This window comes from Fonsecaea pedrosoi, assembly GCF_000835455.1.
Source record: "Fonsecaea pedrosoi CBS 271.37 unplaced genomic scaffold supercont1.6, whole genome shotgun sequence".
Taxonomy (NCBI): domain Eukaryota; kingdom Fungi; phylum Ascomycota; class Eurotiomycetes; order Chaetothyriales; family Herpotrichiellaceae; genus Fonsecaea; species Fonsecaea pedrosoi.
The window spans coordinates 431,535-457,779 of NW_013550610.1; the positions used below are offsets into that span (position 1 = coordinate 431,535).

Sequence of the window (26,245 nt, forward strand, 5' to 3'; positions counted from 1 at the left end):
TCGTAGAGCCAGACACCATGGTGATCCATTGCAGCTGAGACCATGCACGAAGAAGCAACACAAACCCCTACAATAGGCATTCCCACACGCACACGCAGGGCGCTCGCTGGCATCAGCCCAGCAGCCCAGCAACACCACCGCAGCTGGTTTTAATTGGTGTCTCTGCCTTGCCTCACCTAACGGATTGGGCCTCAAGAGCCACATCCACCCCCCCAAAGGCCATGCTAGGTGCCAACCCGTGTTGCGACGAGTGATGTGTCCCTGCGCGTCCTGCACCTTCTCCCGTCTTTACCCTCTCTCTCTTTCACTGTCCTCGTTTTTTTCTCTTCTCGCCACCATTTCTTCCCAACTTCACTCTCACAGCCGTCAACGACCAGAGATCTACCCAGACAAGCTTGGTCCTGCCAGCTCAACGGGCAGTTCCAGAGCCTCAATTCATCTGATTAGCTGAAAGTCTGACTCTTTTTAGCTTCGCTGGCAAGCCCCGCAGTCCGCAAAAGAACTTTGCTTGGAAACCCGTCCGCAGCTTCTTTCATTTCTCCCGCGGGCCCTGTCGCTTAAAAACCTGTCGGCCAACAGGGGTGCCGGCCCTAAATATGCAAGACCTGCGAGTCCCTCGTACGAGGTGCTTGATACAGCCAAAGGAATCACCTCAAGCCTGCACGGCAAGTCTTGATGTTGGACCAGTAGCCCTCCCATGCCTTTCCAGGTCTTCGAGCAGTCCCGCTCATCCCTATCCGAAGCAACAAAAAAACACCTCTCCCCAGCCCCCGACAACGGAAGCGCTAACTAGGCTCACAAGCTTCCCCGGGGAGCGAAGCTGTCTGCTCGAAAAGCACCATCGGAGACCTATTCCCGCCAACACCTTTCCATGCACGTCCTCTTCCCAATCTGGCCACAAATCAGAAGATCGTAAAAAGACAAACCTGCAAGAATTATAGCATATTTTCCGGCTGACGACGAGGGTGATGGACTGCGAGTAAGAGAGCGCGAGGCCAATCACTCAAACGATTACTCGTGATCGGACCGTTAGAGGCACATGAAACCTAGCGTGGAAGCCTTATTAATATATTCGGTCAGGTTTGTCATGAAGGAGTCGTGGCGAGGCACATAATCCCAAACTATTATAGAGTCCACAGTACGGACTACCGTTGTACGAGTACACGCTCGCACATAGTCTATTATTGCTCTCTATTGTGATATCTATTTGAAAGTGTGATGAGCCTCTGTGATAGGTCAGCTGCCTGTTTTGGCACATCAAATTCGCTGAGGTGACTTCGCCATGGACCAGCACCACCAGTGCTGATCTTTTCAATACTTGTCCAGTCGAACAAATCCCGCCTTCGTTCCCACAATGAAGACCCTCTGTAAACGGGCCGTCGGGCGTCCACCAGCATCAGTCCTGCTGAATCGTCGCTAAACGCGTGGCTAAGCGAGGAACCAACGGCGCATCATCTGCCCAGCCCGCATCTCCGTTGGTCCAAATCGGGCGAAAAGCACCTCAAAAGGAGTGCAAATTAAGAAACCCATGCGAGCGGCTGAGGCAGAACTTGCATGGCCCCTGGACAAGGAACGGTCACCTGTTTTTGGCTCGAAGATAACTGGTTCACCTTCGAACTGGGCGTTCGTCGTTTCCCGAGTGCTCACCCGAACTGACTGCGCAACGGGCGGTCTTGCCTGGCGAAGTCGCGAGATAGCTATGGCTGGGGTCTGCGGTCAACGGCCGAGCAGCGGTCGTTCTGGATCGTTTTCCTCGTCCGAGCCCTTGCATATCTCTTCCCGTTCCCGGTACAGAACAAAGTGCTGAACGATAAAAAGTAGGTCGAAGCCCATGCTAATGTTTGCGAGCCCGAGCTTCAGAGGATTCCCGGTGATTCCACTCCAGTCACCCCCAAAGCTCGCATCGATGATCAGCTGGGCTACAGACAGCACCCCTCCCGTCAGATCGAACAAGATTTGCAATATGCTCCAGCCCTCGGTCGATTGGCGCTTATAGTTGAAAAAAGCTTGTGGGATGTACTTAACAAAGGTGCAGACGAGCTTGATATACCCCAAGGTGTACAGCTGCAGTGGTTGCCCGTCACCAGTCAGTCGTGTCACCAAACGGAGAGACACTGGGAATCATCTCACCACATCGATCCATGCCCAATCCATTGGGTCCTGCTCCCTCAGACCCGAGCGATGACCCATCAATACGACCATACCGGCAACAGCAAGGAGGCTTCCCCATACGATGGCCAACACTGGGCGAGTGACTCGCTGATGAGCCGACTCTCGAAAGCCCCATAACCGCGAGTAAAATTGCGAGTAGGTCAAGATGACGAGGATGACGGCATGCACCCCAAAGGCAACATCATTCGGTTGAACAGTTGGCTCTGGAGATGCTGGATGCCTCGCTGCATATTGTCTTCGGATCGTCGGGGAATACAGGAAACAGCAGGTTGATACACTGTAGCATAGGAAGCCGAGCACGTTGAGAACCGGAAAATCAATGGCGAGGCCTTCTGTGGATCGACGTTTCCAGTTTAGCCACGGTTGAGGATAGAATGAAGCGCTCCAAGACAATGTACTGTCGAGAGGATCAGTGACTAGGCATTTTGCAAATCCGACTACAGTCTCTGGATGGACTTACTAGACCCATCCCAGCAGCCTGCAGAAAGCACATCGGTTAGCACTAAAGATCTCTGTCTAGCTTATCTGAGACTGGAGAACAATCGATAAAAGAAAACATTCGCACCTCGAGACGGCTCTTACAAAGCGAGCCCCTGCATCCGTATCAATTATCGTCGACATTGAAACGGGTCAGAGATGGATCTGGCGGCCTCGGTAGCAGTGGCATCGACCTTGTTAATTGTTGGCTTTTCCTCGTGCCCCTGTGTTATCTTATGGCGAAGGATGGTTGATGGCTAAGGACGGACGCTTCAAGATCATGATGACATGAACCAGGGTGAAGATAGTGTGCGGGTAGCCACGGGCGGAAGCGATCTCGTGGCGAATCGACCGCGAAGAAATCAGTGGGACCCGCTGGTGCCCAGTGCCCACCTTGCACGGCCCTTAGTGGCTGTCTTCAACGGTTCTTTCTGGGGGGGACGCCGCTTCGGAGGCTTGTTGTTGTTGCCCATCCTACCGCTCTGGCTCCATCCAAGACAGAGGACAACTCACCACCCAATCCGGCTACATCCAGGCAATCGCATTGTGCCAGACAGACTTTTGCTCTTGTGATACTTCCCTATCGACCTACGAGAAGGTCTCTCGTTTCTGTTCCAGCTCTCCCACCTTTTCCTACCCTATATTCGAACCGACTTCTCTTAACAGCGTCGGCCACTCATCTACCCCGCTTGCCGAGCTCCAGTAAACAAAGCGAAGATCAGTGACAGCTATCGATCAACCCTCAAGCCACCCAACTTCTACAGTTCGGGAACCAAGAATCTATCCACGCCTCTCTCATCCTTGGATGGTCCCAACCTCTTGACTGTCGGAGGAGAAGCCTCCAGTGAACTCCAGCTGTCGATTGCAGGCACGAGGTCGGCAATCGAGCCATGTCGCCCTCACCGCAACTCTCCCCTCCAGGGAGCAGCACCTATGATTCAAACACCATGCATGTGGGCGATGGGACGTGGGATGCGGGAAGAGATAATTTTCTCCTGCCCAACCTTATGGGACTGAATTTTGCGACGATGAGATACAATGGTGAGAAGAAAATGTTCCGTGGTTCTGCATTGACGTAGTCAACTGACGAGGTCGAAAATAAGGAATGGGAAATCGCTTCTTCTCCCTGACTGGCTACCATAGTCTGGTCGAAGCGCACGGCATCATCGCCGCCATCACATTCCTTGGAATCGTCCCCCTCGCGATCTTCCTGATGCGATTCTACGGCCGTCAACCTCGACTTGCCCTCCGAATGCACATATGGCTGCAAATCCTCACTCTCCTCTTGAGCACGGTGGTTATCATCCTAGGCTTTCAGGCTGTTGGCCCGAATAGAAGTTTGACCAATCCCCATCATGGGATCGGTGTCGCAATATACGTCTTGATCTGGGTCCAAGTGTTGGGAGGCTGTATGGTACACCGGAGAGAAAAGGGGAGGAAACACGCACACATTCCTCTCCGTGTCATGCTCCATCATTGGCTAGGCCGTGCTATTGCTTTACTCGGGATCGTCCAGGTTCCGCTTGGCCTGACCCTCTATGGATCGCCTGCCTACTTGTTTGTTCTTTTTTCGCTATGGGGCTTTTTCATGCTTTCCTTGTATTTCATCCTGCAGTATCTGGCTGAGCGACGAAGAGGTCGCTATGGACCCGCCGGCGGTAGCGGTCACCATGTCGATGTTGTTGAGGACGTGGATGACCGCAGACACACTGGACTGGGGAAATTGGCACTGGCGGGAGCTGCTGGTGCGGGTCTCGCAGCCTTGTTTAGGAGACGGTCTTCGAGGAGAGACGATTCACCTCATCGTGTGCATGGATCTGGAACCGAGGTGACTGGAAGTGGATCATCTTATTACTACGACGACGACAAGCTGTCCGATCGGCCTCGTCACGGCATCGGACACCGCCTGTTACAGGTCGCAGCTATTGGAGGGGCCGTTGCCGCAGTCAAGAAGTTGATGGGCCGCAGAGACCGCGACGACGACTCGGATGCTGGCCCCTACAGACCACCTCTCGGTGGCAATCAGTCTGTGACGACAGACTCGATGTCTCGAATCGAAGAAGGCAGGCCACCCTCCATCCGTCCAGTAACACCAACCGGTGTCAGTCCGGGCCACATTCGACCGACCCATCCTCTCGCCCAAACCCCAATGACACCAGGCTCAAATGGACGGCGACCATCAGAGTCGTTGTACTCATACGATTCATATATGTCAGGATCCCCATCGCGACGCGATCGGAGATCGCATGGATTCCGAGATGCCGTGGTTGCTGGAGGGACTGTGTTCGCCATCCGACAACTGTTCAAAAACCGCAGGCAACGCAAAGAAGATCTCCGCGCAGAACAACTGAGGAAGGAGAGGATAGACGAGGAGCGAAGAGCACGCATGAACGCGGCTCACGGATATACTGGTGATGGATACGCACCCCCCAGACGAGCTCGCCACGGCAGGATGGGTAGCCAGACTGCTTCAGACATATCGACCGACTTAGGACCGCCTGGAATGAGCGGGGCCATCCCACCAGCAGTGGGAGCAGGCGTTGGAGCCGCGGCAGCAAGCGCTCTTGCGGACAGAGATCGGATCAGACCAATCGGCCAGGATCCTCCCATCACACAGCCAGTTCCGCCTGCTTCTGTTTATCCTGTGCCTGGTCCGGGCCAAGCAGAAATACCCCCTATTCCACCACCTCACCTCGAGTCATCGGGCAGCGAACTTTACACCACTGGATCCGGCCGACAACGGCATCGACATCATCTCCGCGACGAAGCTGCCGCTGGGCTGGCAGGGGCAGCCCTGGGAGCCGCTGCGGCGGAGGACTCTCACCGTCGGCGAAGACAAGGCAGCCGTAACAACAACACGGACAGCATGGAATCCCCACCTGTCAGTGTCAAGATAAACATGCACAACGATGGTCGCCAAGTGACCCTTCGACGATTGACCGAGGAAGAGGCCGCGGCACAGCGTGAAGCGCGCAGGAGAGAACGCCAGGCCTCTGCGGCGGCGAGGAGGTCAAGGAGAGGCTCAAGTTTCAGCGGGAGTGACAGTGAGGCTATGGGGGCAACTAGTGCTGATCGACGATGGAGACGCACTGAAGCTCTGGAAGCCGAACAGGCTGCTCAGAATGAAGCTGCTGCCCAAGCTGCTGCCATGCCACACCCGGCCACAGCCGTGACTCCTCAACCACCAGCGTCTGTTGCCGGGCTCAGCCCTGCTCCGACGATTCCATATCCTGCTCCACCCGATCCGCACAACGTGCAAACCGGCGCTCCGCAGGCATACCAAGTGCCCCTTCCGCCTCCGCCACCTATCCCTGGATCGGCTAGCAACCTGGGGTATCCAGGTGGAAGTGGTATCACTTCGCCTGGGACGGAGACAAGTGGAGCGACAGAATATGCTAATAATAGGAGAAGGAGGCGGGCAGAACGGGCTCAGGCGAGGTTAGCCAGGGAAGGGAGAACTGGAGGGACCGTGGAGTTTACCTGATGAGGTCTCAGCTGGGTCTGAGGCGCGACGAAGCTTTGGAAAGACATGTATAGGGGGGCTGATATGAGAAATGACTGGGGCATTTTCACAGCCTTGTGAGCATTTAGTATATTCAACTGCACAGAGCGATCTGTGATGTTTGGTCTATGCAAAACCTTTCTGGCATACTTTCCAGCGCCACTGTATATCATAGACTTGGAAAGGATGTCTGACGAGAATGACGAAATGAGAATGCTTGCTTGGACAGTTGTTGGTGTGTCGATATTGTCCGGTTGTAGAGTGCCCGTTTGGGACGGAGATGAACGACTGGGACGATGACGAAGACGATTTATAGCAACATGGAAGTGCCTGGCACACACGCGCATACACACAAAAGTAATTTCGTTACAATTCGAATGATCCCAGCCATCAGGGAAAGTCTTGCAGGCGAGCATATCTACTGTAATTTCTTCTTGGCCACGAACACGGGCACGGACATGAATTGACAGCTAATGGGATGGGATGGGATGTGCATACATACTTGCCATCGTCGATCGAGTGCACGGCTGGCATAGCATAGTATAGCCGTCCGTTGACTCTACCGGGTCCTCCTCCAGGGGATTGAAAATTGTCTTACCTGCCTTGCTGACTGTCTGGCCACGAGGCTGACTGACGAAGATGGCACGCTTAGAAAACCCTGAGTATGCATTCATCAATCTCACGACGCTCGAGAATGCGACAATGGGCATTTTGTGGAAGGGGAGAGGGTAGGAGAGCCATGGCATGGAGTGTGAGTCTAGCCTTCACTCCCTGGATTGCCTCTGTCCAGCCGTCACCACGCCACATATGTATTTGGCCTTCTGATGAAGTTGAGGAGAGCTACTACAAACGATTGAGTCAATCACCACCCTCAGAGGGCTGGCTCTTCGGCATACACCGGTGGTCCTGGGCATGTTCTGCTCGATTGGACGAGTGGACGAATGGATGGTGGTTCGGACACAGTAGCAGACACGATGAGGGCATTGGAGGACGAGGATGCAATGAGGAGGCGAGGCAACGATTCCGCATGTCAACAATGATACCAGATACCAAGCTATAGCAAAAGATATTTTCCAGTTTGGGGCGCCGAGTTTTGCCATGGAGGGAGGGATGGAGGGGATCAGGATTCCGAAGGACCGACTGTACTCGGCAGAGGCACTTGGATTGAAAACTTGTGGCAGGCTGGGTGGTGGTGGTGGTGGTGGTGGTGGTGGTGGTGGAAGGTTGTTTTTTCCTTGTGGAAGTTTTGGTCAATACTCGGAACTATTTGTCACTGTAGACACTTTTTACTCCGTCAATGGAATCACCGGCGTCACCCTGCCGGATACGCTTTCCCTTGACCTCGCTAGCATCAGACCCCAACAGTCTCGGAAGCGGGTAAACGGTCCATGCCACCATGCCTTTTTATCGAGCAAGAGATATAATATCCTCTAACCAGATACGCCGATTCTGGGCATCACGTCCCGGCGATCGATCGAGCATCGCCGACCCTATCTAGTTCTGACAAGCAAGACTGGCTCGATTCTCTCTATCATCTCTTTCCGACCGATTACAAGTTCAACGAGAGATGGGTATCGAGTATTTCCGCGTATCGGAAACAGATCCACTGGGTATCTGCCTCCCTACCTGCCGACCGACCAACCTATCCAAAGCTAGATTTCAGCAGGGGTGGGAGCGTACCCCTGTGCCATGCCTCCCCGCCTGAGATCACCACCCTCGTCGAACCAAGCAATGCACGAATTATTGCCACTCGCTTTCGGTCCATCTCTCCGACCGTCCGCCTTGGTGATGTTCCAAGATTCAGAGAAAGTGAAGGGGCCCAGATCAAGTGCAATCAGGCGTGTGACCCGCTCTCTCTGATGCCACGGGCGGTCAGAGTGGGGGATGGCGCTGGTCAACTTGCTTGTGTAACACACCATAAACAAGCGCTGGGATGTCCGGGGGGGGCAGCCACATCAGCTGAGGTATGTCCACAGCGGTCTTTGTCCAACGCGTCACGCTTCAGGTGCATGCTGCATGCATGCTGTGCGCACGACGCTGAAACTCCAGATTTCGCCATGGTCAGAAGAAGCAAGTAAAGGCAGTTGAGTTAGGTTTTGGGCCAATCAGCCAAGTCATCGTAGCTCTAACTAGCAATAAAAACGGACCACGATCATCGCTCCCCCTCCTGGATCAGAGTTTCAAAACGCTCCCTTTCTCTGCGTTGTTCCCCTCCCCGTTCGTTCCGAAGGGCGGAAGCGCAAACGCGCCTGCGTCTGATTCGATGGCGAAAGAGTGGCACACCATGCCTCGATGTCAAACTCCTCGACGGTGGTTGGCTTAGAGAAGAGGAGGAGGATGATGATGGGGTGTGATGTGTGATGGGTTCACCGGCCTGAGCCAATCCACACTTCATTCCCATTTGCACTTCCATGGCCTCTCTAAACTCAACTCATCTCCTCTCATGCATTCATTCATGCAGTTCATTCTCATGTGCCATCTCTGTCTCTCGTTTCATCTTGCTTCTCACGATACGGTGCGATGTGAGGCCCCCCCCCCGTCCCCCCCAGTGGGGGAGTCGAGAAAGCAATGACAAATGCAATCGTCCTGTCCTTGTTAGCCCCATGGCTTTCATGCATGACCTTGACGAGAGAGCCGGATCGATTAAGATGAGACTTATCCGTTTTGAATGAGGGACGGCCTCGGTGAGACCAACCTGCGTCTGCGACTGCTACTCAGCCTGACGACACTCTTTCCCAACCCCCCCGGTTTTCTCGCTGTGTAAGGGTGTCATTGTCACGATCTAGATCTCTCTGCCCTTTTGCTCCATCCACTCCAACCCGAGCAAGATTCCCCCCAAGCTCAAATTGCAGTGAGGGTGCGGGATGCTGGGTTGGACGGGGAAGGGATGGGAAGGGGAAAGGGGGACGGACACAGGCGTGATAGGTCAAGCAAAGCGAGCATGTCCCTTTGCCGATCCTACTACGAGTTCTACGAGGATACGAGGGCGGGCGATATTGGCGGATACTCTGTCACCCGGTCAGTGCAAGTGCCATTGCCAGCGCCAGTGCCAGGCACGCCAGGTTCTCGCCATGTTTAACTTGGAAGGAGTGCTCGTATCAAGCTTCAAAGAGGGCACATGCATGTCTGACTGACACCTGGCTTTACTGGGGGGTTCCAACTTTTTGACTTGCGTTTTCGTTTTCGTTTCCGCTTGTGCTTTTGGATCCAGATCCGGAATCAGGGACCTTCTCTGGCTCTGCTCTACTCCGATCTGACCTGGCTAGCTACGATCTGAGCGTTCGCTTGCGGAACCGTGCCTTTGAGCATCGAGCATCGAGTATCGAGCATCTTTACCCCTCACATACGAGCCCCAAGCACCAGGCACCACGTCCCAGACACTACGAACCATTGCCAGGCACGTACGTGCCAGGCCAAGAAAAAGAATATCACAAGAATTGGAACAAAATGAATGAGTGGGTGAGTGAGTGAGGGAATGAAAGTAGACAAAACCAAACCGATAAACGTGCATATATCAATATCAATATCAATACAGATCTCAGTTAGGTAGGTAGTCAGTCAGTCAGTTAGTCAATCACTCAGGTAGTGAATCATTCGTCATCTCGTCTCATCCCATCTCATTGTCACGACAGTTTTGGCCTGTGCTGTCCTTGTCTGTAGTTACATAGCTAGCTAGATACTCGGCTAACTAGCTATTCTCTCTCTCTCTGTGCCCCCCCTGTGCGGCTAGATACCATTGCCATGGCGTAAGCACTGTGGAAAAACCACAAACATAAAATCACTAAAATCGGGGAAAGACCTGGAGGGCGACAAGCAGCAGTGCCTGATGAGAAAGACCCACATCGCCCCAAAGATGGCGTCAGACGGAGCGAGGGGTTGAGCTCTTATTTGTCCTCAGTATCGTTGAAAAAGGATAAATTATATATAAACTATAATTAAGTTAAGGATTTAGAATATATACCTCCTTTCTATATCGGTAGGCGAGTGCCACAGATCAGATGCCAATGGCAATATAACTTTTGGGAGGTTTTTGGGATAAACACCTTCCTTCCCTCCGCGCTTTCTTCCGTCCTGTTGCTCTCATACGCGGGCCCATTCAGGCACAAACTCATATCTTCCGTCTCAAGATATAGCAGATATAGGGGAGCGCGCCATTTGTCAATGTCGCTCCGTCCCAGAGGAAGAACAACGTGGTACGTGGTACCTGGCACGTCTCCTCAGGCAGGTCTGCTTTCGGCCAATGCCAATCAGCAGCTTGCTGGCCACGTCGCCCACTGCCGGCTAGACTGCCAGTTGAAGGGATCCTGTACCACGCAGAGTGTTAGTCGTCAATCCAGAGCACCAATCCAAGAGACGAGTAGATACGTACCGATGTTTGCCGGACTGGAAGGTTGCAGGACTGTCCCATCAGTGGTGGAAGCCGAGGCACAGCTGGTTGATGTGCGGTGTTCCCAGGTGGGATATAGCCCTCTGGTTGATATGGAAGAGAATAGCTCTGGGCCGTCACTTGCTCGACGGCTCGATTGTCCAACGTAGGAGCCATCCCCGGGCAAGCCATGACGGGGGACGGCCTGGTCGCCGAGTAGGGAACAGAGTAGTCCCCCTCCAGGTTGACATTTGGAGAGGGAGCATAACTGTATCCTGCACCAGAGTCAACCGTGCTGCTGGTGAACATGTCGACTGCGATTGGTGGAGGCCCAGCATCTGCTGGTAGAGTTGCTGCCGTATAACCTAGGCCCGTGTTGTCCCCAGCGTAAAAAGGATATGGGGCTTCAGTGTATCCCGGACCTTGGCTAATCGGATACCCAGCTGGCATCGCGTCCGCGCTTTCCAGTGCCGGTGCAATGAACGAGGTATTGGCCATGATATCAGGCCGGAATTGGTCTGCACACTCTGCCCGTGGTAGAGTGCCGTTTGGTGCAATCGATGCGTCCTCATTGACATTCAAACTCTGAGGTTCGTCGGTATCAACCCAGAGGAATGGAGCCAGTTCAAATGGATTGGACCGGCCCCTACCATCAGAGACTGGTGGTGCAACTTCCAAAGGAGAGATTGGTACATTCCCAAGTTGATGTTGGGGAAGACTCGTTGTGAGCCATGGCATTGATGGCACTAGCCCTGTGGAGGTTGGCCACCATGGGCTGAGACCATGACTGCAATGACAAGGGGCGCCTGGGTGATGAAATGGTTGCGCTGTGTGGCTTGAGGCGCGTTCCGTAGACCAAGTGCCACGGGAGCTACCTGGTTTGAAAGGAGCTTGATCGTAGGACGCATCTGGGATACGAGGCTCTATGAAGCTGTAGTCCCTCTCTGTCAGTGGCATGTGTCGAACGACGTTGACAAAACCTACTTGGGGAGTTTAGAATAGACATATGAAGGAGGATGCGAATAAGCCGAAGACGGAGGCATCGGAGCCAGATTCCAGTGAACTTGCTTCTTGGTTTTGTCAGACCTTCGTTTCGTCTCCTGTTGAGCTTCGGTGTCAGTGACCTCGCGCTCTCTTTTCTTTCCCGACTCTTGATCTCCGAGGTATTCCGAAGACTGGATGGCAGGCGCTGCCATTAGTGACGTGGAAGAGGGCGGAAGCAACTAGTAGCGGAAGCCTCAGCACGGAAAAGCATAGGGAAAGGAGTCAGCACGGGACGGGGGCACACCGAGGTTTATAACAGCGTCGAAATGGTCGACATGCATTTCAAGTGCGATCCACTCGAGCACAACCTGCCCGGAGAATTCGATCTCGACATGAAGACAGACCCGAAATTCATATCAAGCTGTATTAGCCCGGATGCAGCTCTGATTCGTTGACGAGCAAAGGCAAACGTCAAGGATGGAGCTGCCATTGCTTTACGCCAACCAGAAGTGGGTTGAGCCACGCGATGAGCACAGCTTGACCGTAAAGCAACGAGGACGAGACAGATGGTGAGTCCAAGAAACATCTCAGGAGGGCGTTCAATAGTCAGACCCCGCCTGGCAGGTCTGCAGACACAATGATTCCAATTGCCAATGTTAGGCTTGGTGGTCGTTGATGGTGGGCAGCAGGCGCTGGCAGAGGGAAACTGGGGAACGGCCTAGTGCGATGGCGGATCGCTAAAAAGTCAAAGGTATCCGCTTTTCAAAGACTGAGGCAGAGCTTTTAGTCCCAGGTGACAGCCCTGTAAATCTCGGATCGTGGGGGCTGGCAACGGGTGAACCGTCTGCAAGTTGGATCTCGAATGGTGGTGGCTTGTCGTATGGCTTCATTCATTCGTCGAAAGGTCCGCGTCAACTTGGCGCGAGGGGCTGTTGGCAGGCTGCCAGAAGATCCTACCACCGACCATCTTGTGAGAGCGGGAACCATGGACAACAGGGAAAAAGGAGGGCGTTTTGCAGGAAAGCCACCGACCCATCCAGTCGACATGGGTTCGCGTTCTCAACTCCCGGCCGCTTGACTTCCCCATAGTTTGCAATGTGAGTTTTGATCAGGGCCAAGGGGGACTTTTCGCTCAAGATACGAACGGAGACGACGCTAGATTTTGGGACGAAGCTTTACATGGGTGGTCGACCTTCGCTCGTTGACGCGCGGATGTAACTCGAGCTTCCCCGGAGTACAGACACTTGTAAGAGGTATTGTCTGCCATGCTCGCTGTGATCAGGCTTGGAAGGCTGTGAGATTGGCCCATGGTGTCAAAAGTCCTTGGGGCGGGCAATTGAGGGAGCTAGGCGCCGATCATCCAACAATTCAGACTCGTGAAGATGTAGGAAATTTGAAGCTGGCAAAAAAGCACTGGCCAATAACGAGCGGCGCCTGGAGGTCTCCTCCCTGAGACTGATCTCAATGTGACAGGCAATATTCTGGGAGGGGATCTTTGAAGCAGTAGCGTGGAGATCTCGCTTGTTGTTCCCCTAAAGCCATGCCGCATCAGTTGAACTGGAAACTGCTGTGGCGACTTGATTGAGCTATGCCTCTTCATTCCCAGCACTGTTCCCGTCGTGTGAAGATCTCACAGGGCGATTAGGGCAAGTCCGGCGTTTGCAGCCGTTATTCCTTTAGCGACCAAGGACGCTTGTCACTTGCCGAGATGCTTCCCATCGAGGTGACCGATCTCCAGACAAGATGCGGAAATCGTGCCCATCTGAATATCACTCAAGATCGGAGTTCTTCCCAGCAGGATCTCAGCTAATCCTTGTCGGGTGATGGAACTGAAATGCAAGCACCGCGAAAATGGCACTTGTGACTCACAGGGCCGAATGTCCAACCGCAAGTCTCTGGTTGGTGGCCGCGTGTAGATAGCACCAGACAATGCACTTGCCAGATATTGACGGCAAAACTTTAACAGGTTCAGCTAACCGTATCGCTGCACGGGCGATGTCAAAATTGGTGCGGAGAATAATGGTATCAGCGGATGGTCAAAATCCGACGGCCAGGCGTCGATATTCCTTCTTGACATTGGCACTTGCTAGGTGGCAGGTGTTTCGTCCCGTATTGCGTTGACCTTTGGTGTAGGGCAATTGGTGCCGGCTGTTAGGCGGGAAGAGGCGGGAGTCAACCTCAATGCGTATCCAGACACTGCTTCTCTCCTTAGAGCCATGGCTTGTCGAGGGTGATTCTGGTGGACGCGGGTCCGCCGTGGCCTACTATGACCCCGATTGACACCAGCAAGAGTGGAGAGAGAAGAGACGGTGACTCAGGACAGGGTTGCGGCACTCGAAATCTCAGGTTCCAGGATGTCGAGAAATGGGTCTCTGCGCAAGCACAGGAGTTCGAGCGCCGGCGCTAGCACCTGGCCAGTGGTTTGCCGCCAACAATCAACTCAAGTCTCTGGCCTCGTTGTCCCAAATAAGCCAATGCTGGCGTTTTCTGCCGCACGGAAGTGGGACTGGAGCTCCTGGAGCTCCTGGACCAGCATGCTCATCTGTTAAGCACAAATTTCCGTGCGCAAGACTGGGGTGTCCTGGTCAAGCACAGCTTCTTTCCCCGTCCAAAAAAGGCATGCAGGAGTGGAACATCCCTGGCGTGAAAGAGATCTGGTATGTGGACCCGTTGTCTCAGAGAGGCAATACCCTCGTATTCTGAAAAGGAGACTTCCCGATGCGACCAGGGTAGTTTCCCTGTACCACGCTAGCACAAGTTGTCGATCGTTGATGATGAAGGAGGCAGAGGCCGGAGCCATGGGGATGTGCACTCAGCGCAGATAGATTAAGTTTTAGCCCCAAGTAGTTCCAAAGTCGTATTCGGCAGGTCGAACCCCAAACCTGGTTGTAGTCATATGCTTTCATCACTAGCAGGAAGTTTGATTCAGCAGCTGGCAACAGGTCCACCCATGCTCAGGTTCATTCCCAGCATCACATGGGTTTTTTCTGTCTGAACTTTCCCTCTGACATGGCGGACTCAAGAAAAGGGCCGGGCCCATACATCGTAGAATTGGCATTGGATGTGGGAAAGTCGAAAAAGATTGTCTCTTCGCCAAAGTGATTGGCATCCACCGGCGTTGGTACTCATCTGAAGCTACTCACCAACTGCTATGTTTCCCTATCCAACCTGATACTTGACGTCCGGTCTGTTCTCGTGGACAGCAGTTGCCAAGCTCCTCGAGCGATCCCCGACAGCAACCAGCACGCCCTGGGCTTTGGATATGTCTTTATCAGTTCGTTCTACCACACCGCAAGATGGTGATTGGCGCTTTTGAGCCTGCTGGTTCTCAATGCGAGAGTATGCAACACCAAATTCGGAAGGAATGTAGTAAAGGCCTCGAGGAGACGTTGCAGGTTGATTACCTTTTTGCAAGTGTTTCTTCTCGTTTCCCTTACCAGTTCTAAAACAAAATCTCCACGCAGCGGATCAAGCCGTCCTTGGACCACAAGCTCTGAACTTACAACAGTGTATATCAACATCACATCCGTTTCTCGGCTGGCCACAGGTTTGCGAATCCGGTGATACCTGGCCACATAAGGGGACGAAACTTCGGCTCGGGGAACCATACGAGAGAAGCACCAGACAGAGAATTTGGTTTGGGCACATGGTGCGTCGACTTATCGTGAATGCCACAACCTCCAACTGAAAGAATTCCACGGGTATGATCATGTGGACTGGCAACACTGGCCGTGACTGAGTAGCACTTCCTGCCTCTTTTGGGTTCTGGACACATCTGAAAAGACCATCAACGCACGCATTGTCTTCTAGAATTGCCGATCCCGTATATCCTGTGTGGCTTGCACCCTATCGAGAAGGTATGGTAGGAGATACTCGAGAATCCTGACACTGTGGATGCCTGGGGTATTGTAACATCGGTGGAGGGCAAGAAGTAGCAAGCGTGGCATGAATTCGTCTCGGTTCGAGCGAGGTGTGATACAGTCCGATCGAGTAGAGAAGCCGTACATCAACAGAAGGCTACTAGATAGAGATATCAGGGATGTAGTTCGATGCAAAATTCCGACAATCGAGGAAGTTGTGGACATTGACTGGTGTCATCCGAGCGCATACAAGCACACAAGGTACAACGAACAACGAACCGCAGTTTGTCAGCGGCGGCGGCGTTTTTTGGCTTAGTGGCTGCTTACCGAGCTCCGGAGACCTTTAGGCGAGGCTGGTGGAATTTAGGGGCTGATAGGTGGGCAGGCGCCTGGGTTCTTGGGATACTAGTGGCTCTTGTGCCGACAGAATCCCGACTGGCTGACGGGTGGCTGTGATCCATGGATGCTGGCAGGTTCCAGCAGCCACAGGCTGCGGCAAACAACAACCATGGCTTCGTCATTCCCAAATGGCACAAACTTTCCCATTTTCCCACTCCCCCCCAGCCTCCCACCTCGTCCCCTCTTAAGCATTTCCTTGACTCATCTTGTTTCGACGCTCTCTTCTGCGAACATTTCCTTCTTGTACAGACCTTCTTTGTTGCGCGTCGTTCGTGTGACGTTTCCGGAGGCTTTGAGAGTCAGCCGGTGTTACACCACGCCTTGCGCGCTTCTCGACTGAACTCCGAGAAGTGCCTTTCGTTCAGCCCTCAACCCTGTTTCATTTCGGTTCAGAGAAGCCGCTGATCTCAGTTGAACCTCCTCTCGAGCCGTACCAATTTCTACCGGAAGTTCAGCATGGCGCCGACGACCCCAGCTTTCGAAGATGTCGAGATGAACTTGAGCATCGATGAATCGCCGTCGTACACCGAACCACCGGCTCGCATAGCTGATCGCTTCCACCGCAAGTCCTCTGTCCGACGGAAGTCCTCTGCGAACTCGTCCCGCCGCAGTTCACTGTCGTCGATCCATTCCCATTCCTCCGCGCTGTCTAGTCATGGCGGACCCCGGAGCACCCATATTGCACAACACCTTCGACGAGCATCCATCATTGAGAGTCGGAAAGCGCGCCTGGCCGACCGTGCCGCTCATGCTGAACAGGTCAGGCTCCGAGCCGCCGCTGCGAAGGCGGCGCAAAGGGCATCTTACAGCGAGGAGAAGGCTTTGGCGGCGCAGGCTGCTCGGGAGAAATTGCTCGCTGAAATTGCAGCCCGCTGTGAGGAAGAAGTAAAACGAGCCAAAAAGATCGCCGAGGAGACGAAGGAGAAAAGGGCCGCGGAATTGGCCAGGCTTAAGGAAGAGATGGCGGAGAAGTATGCAGAGGCAGACAGACGCAGGTCGATGTACCAACAAGGCACGCGACGATCCCGAACAACGTCGCTCGCGGCTGTCGAAGAGAAGAAGGTCGCTCCAGCAGCATTGAAGCGCTCGAATCGCGTCTATGCTGCAAAAGTCATTCAGCGATCGTGGCGACGTTACCACGCGAGCAAGGTGCTCTCCGACTTTTCGGCTCTGGGACTCGACCTGCAGCGAGCCAAGTCGCTCTCTTTCGAGCAATTGACTCAATTCATTTCGGATCAACGAACTACTGCTGCCACGACGTCTATTCTCAGACATCTGGGCGTTCTTGACAATGGCCAAGAAAATTCGGGCGTGGTGCGGGTGTTCTTGAGTGCATACCTTGTCCTAACACATCCCATGCAAGCTTTCAGCCATGGTGGGAGACAGCCTCAGGAGCAAGAGCTCATGACGAAATCCCGTGCGCTGGTCGAGGCCTTTGAGTCTAACATCAAGACCATGACAACTGCGCCGCAGCCGATTTTATCGCAGCCCCAGGTCGAAGCCTTTTCCTTTGCCCTCAACGACTTTACCTCGACTTTTGAGGCGTGGAAAAGTCAGGACTTGGGTGTTCTTGTGGATGTCATGGTCAATTCATTTGTCAATTTGGATTTGATTCTGCAGGCCACCAAAGACGACCATCGTGGCCGCGTTGCTGACGACTATCTTGACGCTGTCCGACAGGAGCAGATCAGGCTACTGGCTCGTCTGAAGCGGCTTGCAGGGCCAGAGGAGGCTTTGTCAAGAGTTCGTACAGCTGTCAGGAAGGCCCGGAAGCAAAGGGCAGCAGAAAAGCGACAGAATGGAGCAGAGCAGGTCCCACGAGCCTCGACGCCTGCTGCGACAGAGTCGAATGTGACAGAAGGAGCGCTGATGACACCTCCTCCGACACCGCGGGCTGATCGACAAGATCAAATGGCGGGGGTAACGTCTTTCACGGACAGTCTCTCACAGATGATGACTCTACTACCAACCAATCGGGAGATTGCGCACGAAATACTGGTCAGCGGTAGCTTTGAGGTGCAACAGCAACCTTGGACAGACGCCCGTAAGGGCTTGACAGACTCCCTACGAAACAGAATGCGCGCAGATCTTCAGAATGGAGACAGAGAAGCCACGGCAAGGTGGACTCACTCCATGGCAGTCCTCATCCGAGAGAAGCTGATGCTGTTGATCAGCCCACGGCATCCACTTCATAGCAGGATGGACGGCTTTCTGGATCCAGTATTGATCAGTCAACAGTGCCGAAATGGTATGTTCTCGTATGATTCGTTTTTCAGGACCGTTGCGGGCTTGATCGCACAGATTTGCTCTCCTGGCCGAGACGAAATCGTGAATGCTTTTAGCGGCAATACGACCAGTGACACAGTCGATCGTCTTTTTGAACTCATCAATATTATTGACTTGATGAGCTTGGATCACATCAATTTTCAATTCAGACTGGCCTCTCAGGCGGTGCTTGAACACGGCCACGAGCACGAAATTGCATCATTTGAACGGGATCTCGAGCAAGGTGTCCATACACTCGCAAAAACCAAGGACTGGTGGACAAATGCGAGGTCAAATGTGGGATCTCTATCCGCGAGCGCATCTGCGGTATATGCCAGAGGCCTGACCGACCTCGTCCTGCGCAACTCACATCTTAGCTACCGGGACATTCCCGAGCCGCTACATCTTGACTACATACGCCTGCTCAGATTAAGGGCGCGAGTGTTCCAAATAGTGGCCATTTCCTCAATCCTACTTACCACCAAGATCCGACTCAGGCGCAACAGGGAGTCTTTGTGGGCAAAAGATGCAGAACGTCTGATGGCATTGGACCTTTCGAAAGTCGATGCCAACAGGATCGTCTCCCTCATTGAATCATCCCACATGATGCCAGAATCAACCAAAGAAGGACTGCTCAACTTCGTTGGGCGAGTTCTACCCACTGCCGCAGCTGCGTCCAAAAACCTCGAGGCAGCAGAGCAAGCACGGCAGGTTGGGGTCAATGGCGGAACAATAGACGAGCCAACTGGGACCACAAGCGCAGATGTGTTCAGCGAACAAATTGCGAGTTTCCTTCTAAAGACACTGCGAGAACATGTCTTTGCTAGGCTCTCGGCTGCTAGCACGGCTGAGAGAGCCCGGAGTACAACGAGTGCAGGGGAAGTTCTGGCACGCGCTGGGATGCCCGAGTTCCTGGAGGAGGTCAATCGACTTGTGGATACCCTCGACAGGGTACGCTTAGTGGACTGGAAGTGCCATGAGAAATGGTACGGCCAGATCGCAAGCGAGACTGCCTGAGAGGGTTGCCTAGAAACCACACGCTGGGGAGTGTTTCTGAGTCGATGGGCGCCGGATGCTGTATATCTTTTCAGAAACTGGTTTGTGTATATTACGCCTTTACGAGACCACGGTGCAGAGAGAAGAGGGAGGGAAAGAGGGAAAGAAGAGGCTATATTGCATTTCCATTCACGAGGACGAGGGGGTGGGGGAGAGGGGAGGGAGTTAAGGATCTAGGAACGGGTGATCATCTAGCAAGAAACAAACGAGTCTGTGATACATGTAGAACAATGAACCTTTGCTGTACGTTTTACTCTCTCCGCGGACAGGGGTTCCAGCTGGCCTGAAGAAGTCTCTCATTGTTTTTTCCGCACAACCGTTTCTTCCGCGGACTTTCCGATACACAGGAACGATGAAAGAATCAAGCTTGGACAAGAAGTGAATGGGCCAGTGGGTGAATACGTCAGTAGGAACATGCCCGGGATACAAGCTCGGGTATTCCGCATGATCTACAACCCATGGCCCATGTGGGAGGTATTTGATGTATGTATTAAGATTGATGGTTGTGGTTAATCGTTCCCCGACGCCTCTGTTACGCGCCGACAACTCGTTTGAGCCCTGGTGAAGAAGGAGGCCAAAGCAATGGTCGCCGCGGCACAGGGTCTCCTAGAAGGTGTGGGATCGATTGTCAAGGAGAGAAATCCGTAGGATAGGTCGTGCGTTGCTGTGTTGTTGCAGCGGCAGCAGCAGCGGGAGGAGAGCCAGGTAACTGAGAAGCTCCTTCGATCGGTGGTCCCGTGTTCTTCTTCTGCTTTTCTCCCGTTTCACCTCGATGCGAGAGACACTGTTCCCGCCTCGTAGTCTCCATCCGTCCCTTGTATTGTTTTCCCTGGCCTGCCCTTTGGTGGAGACAACGAGTTTACTTACTTGTCCGGACAAAAAAGAACTCTCTTGTGCCTCTTGCTCTGTATTGTGAGTATGTCTCGCAGACGTCCAAATGCTCGGTTCCGGTCTCGGTCGCGCAGCCATTTCCTCCCCAGACCCCATCTATCTATCTCTCTTCTCATTTCCGGTTTCCAGGATTTGCTTCCCTCAGTTCAGGAACTTGTTGAACCAGTCCGCGGCCTGCTTTGCGGCGTCGTGGTAGTTCTGCATGTCGACCTCGCGGGCCTTGACGCAGAAGCCGTGCGTGGCGCCCTTGTAGACGCGGAAGTCGTAGTGGTAGCCGTCCTCGCCGTCGCCCTTGCTCCCGCCGATGGCCTCGCGGAGCTCGGCCTCGACCTTTGCGGCGACGTCGGCGTTGAACTGGAAGTCCTTCTCGGCGACCGCGGACGCGTAGGGGACCTTGAACGTCTTGACCGCGTCCACGACCATCTGCGGCTCCCCGCTGATGTACGACGGGTGTCCGTTGAACTGCGCGTCGATGAGGCGCTCCTGGCCCCCCTGGACGGTGGTCTCGGTGCACAGCTTCGTGGCCGGCCACGCGCCCCAGCAGAAGCCGCAGACGCCGAGCTTGGCCCCCTCGGGGAGCTCGGCGCGCACGTCGCGCGCGAACTTGAGGATGGTCGGGTACGGGTTCTTCGGGTGGCCGTTGTACATGAAGGGGACGATGTAGGGGATGAGGGTGAGCGCGGTGAACACCTTTGGGAGGAAATTGAACACGCTCAACCGGCTGTCCATCAGGTGGTCCATCTTCTCCAGAACGACCGTGGGCATGCCGCCCTGGTAGACCACGTCCGGGATGTAGACCCGGCAGCCCGTCGAGGCGGCGTACTTGTCCGCCAGGATCTTGTTGTTGACCAGTTTGAGCGAGAAGGCGTCGGGCAGGTAGATGATGGCCGACTTGGACCGCGCGGGGTCGCTGCCGCCGGCCACATAGGCCTGGATTCCGTGGACAGTCTCGATCTTGCCCGTGGGCTCCGAGTGGTTGTGGACGGCGCCGCGAAAGCAGTCGGGACAGGACATGATTTGATTCTTGCTTCCTTTTGCCTCCTACACTGTCTCTATTTTAAAAAAGGACCCGAGGGTGGAACAGGCGCACTCGGCGGATCTATATATCTCTCTGTCGTCTCCGGGCTCGCTTTAGTTGAATGGGTGCGAAGGGAGGTAGGTGTGTATGAGAATGAGGAACGAATTGCTGGATGAAAGCGAAGAAGACCTGCATCATTTAAAAAAGGGCTTGATCCGAGGGATTCCTCGCCCAATGGCTTTATACCCGTGAACGAGCGGCCGAGTCAAACAGCTACCAATATGTGTGGATGATTGGCCGCATGCAGGGACGACATCTGGGTTTCGCACATGCGGTGATAAGCTCCTTAGCTTCTTTTCCCCTCCCACCCACCTCCTCCGTTGGATAGCATGGTCCGATTCTGTAGCCGCATGACTAGTTCCGACTAATTGCGTGGTAGGGCAGGGCACAGGGCGACTGTGGATTCAAGTGAAGTTCGGCCGAGTCCGATTCGGAAGCAGAAAAGGCCGTGTTTGCAAACGGTGTTGGGCCGGTAGGTAGGGAGGGGAGGACAGGTAGGCTTTCTGTCTCGCACACTTGTTATGATATACCGTAGCTAGACACGGCAGACAATCAATTGCTCTGAGGTGTCATTTACATGCGTCCTGGGGTACAGCATGTGAATGGTAGAATATGGGGAACGCATGCTGCGATACTCCGTGCTATCCAGTGCCGGAACCCGGCTGGGCGGGTACAGCCCAGAAATGCTTCCCCCTTGGCCTCCGCTCGAGATGGTGAATAATCTAGACGCTGCTCCTCGGTGGCGTCATTAGTCCATACGATCGTTACAGCGCTTCAAGCGAGGATGTCGGCTCCGGGTCCCTTACTTGTGCCACGACGACAATGTGTCATCTAACGACCAACATTGATCCTGCGAAACTCCGTATCCTGATCCGCCCCCGGGTCTGGTGGTGTTTGATGAACTTTTGCGAGAACACGGACCCGGAGTCTGATAATGTCCTTCCGGGTCCTAGTCCGTCGACCTGATGGTGGCTTGATAATACTTGGGTATTCATCCTGGACCCAGAGTAGCAACCTCTGAGGCAGTTGCGGATTTCACGAGGGTCATCCTTCGCTTTGAGCGGTGTAATGATCGTAGGGATCTGCGTCAAGCCTCGCGAGGGGGACTCGGTAGACAATCCTTGAGATATTGTCGTGAGACACCCAGGCGGGAAAGGGAGAAACAAAGATTTGAACAAAGGAATCTGTTCCTCCTGGGACACCATGTCTCATACACTTGAACAGTATACCATGAGCCACCCACAGAGAGGTCCTGTCACAATGGGTTTGTCGCATACCGATTCACAGTGTGCCCGCAAGTAAATTCTTCTGGCTCAACTGCGGGACGGAGAATCTTTGATGCGCATCTCGACCCGCTCTGCCGCTTTACTCCCCTCCACATTCCGCCAAGCCGACATCACAAAGTATCGGCAAGAGTTTGGAACGGTTGACAAAGGCGCCCTTTCGACGAGAGAAACCGTTGTCAGAGCGAGACGAAGAAGGTCATCCGAGAGGACACGGAGGAGGGATCCGGAAAAAAAAAAAAGAAGGAAAAACCAATTGTTACGACGATACCTTGATTAATCCAGCCGGTGACGTGATCTGACCATGGTAAAAGTTCTTCTCCTCCTCTTACCCTCCTACTTATCATCACCGCATGGAAAAGAATGATGCAGAAAAGACTGACTGGGGAGCCGAATGTGCTTGTGAGCAAAATAGGGTGAAAAAGAGCGAGAGCGGGCGCCAGAGGCGGGAGAAGAGCACCACCAGCAGCCTCACGCCGAGTACTCGCACTTCACCGACGTGGGGACCAAGTCCGCAGCGTATGCGCAGCTGCTGGCGGCGCTCGAGGCCTTGGTCGAATCGCAGCGCAACTGGGTGTGTAACCTGGCCAACGCGGCGTCGCTGCTCTGGCACATGTACCGCGCCCTGCCCGCGACCGTCTCCCCGCAGGCCCGCGCCGTCAACTGGGCCGGCTTCTACGTCCTCGACCCGACAAGCAACCCGCCCACGCAGCTGATCCTTGGCCCCTTCATGGGCAAGGTTGCCTGCCAGACCATCGTCCTGGGCAAGGGCGTGTGCGGGACCGCCGCCTCGGCCGGGAAGAGTCTCGTCGTGCCCGACGTCGAGGCTTTTCCCGGCCACATTGCCTGCGATGGCGAGACCAAGAGCGAGATTGTCGTCCCGATCCACGCCGGTGCGAAGGTGAGTCTCTCTCCCTCTCCTCCTATGCTGTTTACCATCGTCATCACCATCACAGTCACCATCACAATCACTACTGTCGTTACACGTTACAACTGGGCTTGCCCCCATTCACTTACCTCTCTCTCGCCATCCCTGTCTTGCCCCTGTCTTGCGACCTGCCGAGTTGAATGGCCGATTAATCGCCCGTCTACATAGGTCGTCGGCGTCATCGACATCGACTGTGCGGAGCTCAACGGCTTCGACGAGCAAGACCGGGAAGGCCTCGAGAAAGTAGCAGCTCTCTTGGGAGCGTCTTGCGACTGGTGAGCCCCTGGTAGCCAAGGGAAAAGATCCCTGTCCAAAAGAAAGGCAGACCAAGGTCAAAGAGAAATAGTACGTCCGAGGGAGGGCTCATTGGCTTCCTCCGCATCTCAACTCTGGTTGGTTTGTGGTTTTCTCTCCTTTTCCGTACCAAAGTTTCGTTTGTGGGTATCTTGACATCGAGTTACACTCCTATTTCTATCCTCCTTTCCATGGCATTCAGCGAACGGCAATATGCTCAATCCGAGTTTCCTTAAGACCCTGTCGCTCACATCAACAGAGGCACATCTCGAAGCAGATTCCCTCATTTTGCCACCTTGTAAATCATAGCTCCGTCAACAAGGCATTCGTAATTCATCCTGACCACTTCCGTATTCTCGTTGAGAAACACACTTTCCGTACCTACCCAGCACCATGGCATCCCTATCCGTTTCACGACTGAATTTTCATGTTTGCACCATCCGTAAAATTGGCACCCGCTCTTGAGCTCTTGATGATCCTTGACACCTGCTCCTCAAGCTCGTCCCAGTCATCCGTAGAGACCTTGGTCATGTGCGTGTTGAAGTATTTCTGAATCTCCATCAGCTTCTGCCAGTCGTCTCGGCTGCTGACGAACGTCACAGCCACGCCCACGCGTCCAAATCGACCAGTTCGACCGATACGGTGAAGATATGTTTGAGGATCTGCGACGTATCGGCCGCCACCGACAAATCTGTCCGGCACATCGTAGTTGACAACCATCGAGACGGACTGCACGTCGATCCCACGGGCGAGGACGTTGGTCGTGATGAGGACCTTGGCATGACCCATGCGGAATGAGTCTATGATGACGTCGCGCTGCGCTCCTTCAATTCCTCCAGTTAGAGATACCACTTTGTGGCCTTCAGCAGACATTCGTCGTTCAATGTTGTGTGCCGTTTCTCGCGTCTAGATGCTGCGTGAGCCGGCCGAAACAGTTATCTTGAAGGGAATGGCTTACCTTGACAAAGATAATCGACGAGCCGATCGTCATGAGACCGTAGAATTTGACCAAGACCTCATACTTGGCCTCGTCGCTGTCACAGTCTAGGTAGATCTGTTTGATACCTTCGACCGTCAAATCCTTGTGTTGGAGAGTTAACTGATTTGCGCCTGGAGCAAAGGTTTCGGCATATAGGACGACATTTTCCGGAAATGTGGCAGAGAATAAAACGATTTGGATGTTTTTCGGGAGCATCCTATAAGCTGGTTAATGTGAAGGCAACGACTTCTGAGCAATGCCGCTACTCACGACTTGACCCGGATGCACTGGTCACCGAGACCTTGTTGATCCAGCATGTTGTCTGCTTCATCGAGCACCAAGACTTTGACGGACCTGACGTCCATGGATCGCTTGCGAATCATGTCCATGACCGTGCCGGGAGTTCCAACAATCACCGACGCTTCGATTTTCCGCGAGCGGCTTGCAGCATCTTGAGGAATGGCAGCAGCCACAATCAGACCATCCACGAAAGAGCCCATAACCTTCACAACGCCTTCGATCTGGCGAGCGAGCTCTCTGCTGGGAGCCAAAACGAGTGCCTGCGGGGTCTTGCGCATTTGATCACTGCTAAGATCGAGACGATGTAGGATATTTAACACAAAAGCGGCGGTCTTGCCAGTACCAGACTGAGATTGACCGATCAAATTCTGAGGAGGATTCATCAGGAGGAGAGGAAGAGTCTTCTCTTGGACTTTTGATGGTTTTCGAAAGTTCATGCTCACAACGCCTTTGAGGATGTTTTCGTTGCTGGTGAGGTCAGCAGAGTGATAGAGACATCTAGAAGAGGACAACTCACAGCCCAAGTTGCTCAAACGAAGTGGCCGAGTAGAGGGGGTTATTGGGGTCGGCCTGCATGTCTGCCAATTTGACCTCTACTTCGAAGTCGGGCTCCTCCAGCTGCGATCCGCCGAAAGGCTCTGTAGCTCCATCGACTTGTCCGTTGTTCTGCGGTACTGACTCCGGCTCTTTCTCTGCCATGTTTGCGACCGGTGGTGGATTCTCGGTTGCAGGAGAGGCAACTTCATCTGCCCATGAGGTAGACTCTGGCTTGGAGATGCGATCTTCCAAAGAGCCGCTTCCGGACGGTGTTTCGGACATGATGAGGGGTTCAGAGAGACGAGCGCTTTCTGCCGATGTGAGGTCTTCGATATAGCGACGATCGCCTGAGGGTGGAAAAGGCCGACTCGATCGAGAGCAGGTAGGTAAAGTCAGGCGGAAGTGAACCAAGAAGTCGCTGGCTAAAGAATACAAAAGAAAATCGCGCTGCCTTTGATTCACTTCTGTAAATCTCGAGCAGTCTAGGTAGTAATAGTGAATAAAGGTCCGGCAGATGAACAGGGTGCTGTGAATCTACGAAAGATTCAGGCTGCTGTCGATGGAATGGAAAATTGGTGACCAGGGAACGAAATCCCACTAAAACTGTGGCGTAACTGGACAGGCATGACAGGGCACTTGTGGCGCGTGTGGGTGGCAGGTGCGGGGTTCAGAGCTGGGCGTTTTAGCGCTTAACCAGCCCGTACGAGCACGACGAGGTACCTGGAGCCAAAACCCTTGGGGGCCAGTCTTTGCCCGCTCGATGTCACCCACAAACTACCGTGCCTTGGACCGTTGATGATTGATCGACTGCCCCTCGCCAATCGCTGGGCGTGAGCTGCCCGTCAGATGAGTACACATACATTCCCTGCTGCGC

General features: G+C 53.9%; 8 protein-coding genes across 8 annotated transcripts; 3 read left to right on the top strand and 5 right to left on the bottom strand.

Moving 5' to 3' along the window:
* Positions 1 to 1,716: 1,716 nt before the first annotated feature.
* Positions 1,717 to 2,793, bottom strand: Z517_09129 (uncharacterized protein; the record flags this gene model as incomplete). Its single annotated transcript, XM_013425039.1, has 4 exons — positions 1,717 to 2,064; positions 2,131 to 2,569; positions 2,633 to 2,650; positions 2,738 to 2,793. The coding sequence occupies 4 exons, from the start codon at positions 2,791 to 2,793 to the stop codon at positions 1,717 to 1,719; spliced, it is 861 nt and encodes a 286-aa protein (XP_013280493.1).
* A 746-nt stretch (positions 2,794 to 3,539) lies between these two features.
* Positions 3,540 to 6,133, top strand: Z517_09130 (uncharacterized protein; the record flags this gene model as incomplete). The annotated part of the gene is made up of 2 exons (XM_013425040.1): positions 3,540 to 3,690; positions 3,753 to 6,133. The coding sequence occupies 2 exons, from the start codon at positions 3,540 to 3,542 to the stop codon at positions 6,131 to 6,133; spliced, it is 2,532 nt and encodes an 843-aa protein (XP_013280494.1).
* Positions 6,134 to 10,472: 4,339 nt separating this feature from the next.
* On the bottom strand, positions 10,473 to 11,255 carry Z517_09131 (uncharacterized protein; the record flags this gene model as incomplete). The annotated part of the gene is made up of 1 exon (XM_013425041.1): positions 10,473 to 11,255. One exon carries the CDS (start codon positions 11,253 to 11,255, stop codon positions 10,473 to 10,475), a length of 783 nt encoding a protein of 260 aa, XP_013280495.1.
* A 242-nt stretch (positions 11,256 to 11,497) lies between these two features.
* Z517_09132 (uncharacterized protein) lies at positions 11,498 to 11,713 on the bottom strand (the record flags this gene model as incomplete). Its single annotated transcript, XM_013425042.1, has 1 exon — positions 11,498 to 11,713. The coding sequence occupies one exon, from the start codon at positions 11,711 to 11,713 to the stop codon at positions 11,498 to 11,500; it is 216 nt and encodes a 71-aa protein (XP_013280496.1).
* A 4,503-nt stretch (positions 11,714 to 16,216) lies between these two features.
* Z517_09133 (uncharacterized protein) lies at positions 16,217 to 19,042 on the top strand (the record flags this gene model as incomplete). The annotated part of the gene is made up of 1 exon (XM_013425043.1): positions 16,217 to 19,042. The coding sequence occupies one exon, from the start codon at positions 16,217 to 16,219 to the stop codon at positions 19,040 to 19,042; it is 2,826 nt and encodes a 941-aa protein (XP_013280497.1).
* Positions 19,043 to 20,113: 1,071 nt separating this feature from the next.
* Positions 20,114 to 20,986, bottom strand: Z517_09134 (uncharacterized protein; the record flags this gene model as incomplete). The annotated part of the gene is made up of 1 exon (XM_013425044.1): positions 20,114 to 20,986. The coding sequence occupies one exon, from the start codon at positions 20,984 to 20,986 to the stop codon at positions 20,114 to 20,116; it is 873 nt and encodes a 290-aa protein (XP_013280498.1).
* Positions 20,987 to 22,637: 1,651 nt separating this feature from the next.
* Positions 22,638 to 23,540, top strand: Z517_09135 (uncharacterized protein; the record flags this gene model as incomplete). Its single annotated transcript, XM_013425045.1, has 3 exons — positions 22,638 to 22,646; positions 22,749 to 23,234; positions 23,430 to 23,540. 3 exons carry the CDS (start codon positions 22,638 to 22,640, stop codon positions 23,538 to 23,540), a joined length of 606 nt encoding a protein of 201 aa, XP_013280499.1.
* A 426-nt stretch (positions 23,541 to 23,966) lies between these two features.
* Z517_09136 (uncharacterized protein) lies at positions 23,967 to 25,653 on the bottom strand (the record flags this gene model as incomplete). Its single annotated transcript, XM_013425046.1, has 4 exons — positions 23,967 to 24,461; positions 24,514 to 24,751; positions 24,805 to 25,302; positions 25,352 to 25,653. 4 exons carry the CDS (start codon positions 25,651 to 25,653, stop codon positions 23,967 to 23,969), a joined length of 1,533 nt encoding a protein of 510 aa, XP_013280500.1.
* Positions 25,654 to 26,245: the final 592 nt, after the last annotated feature.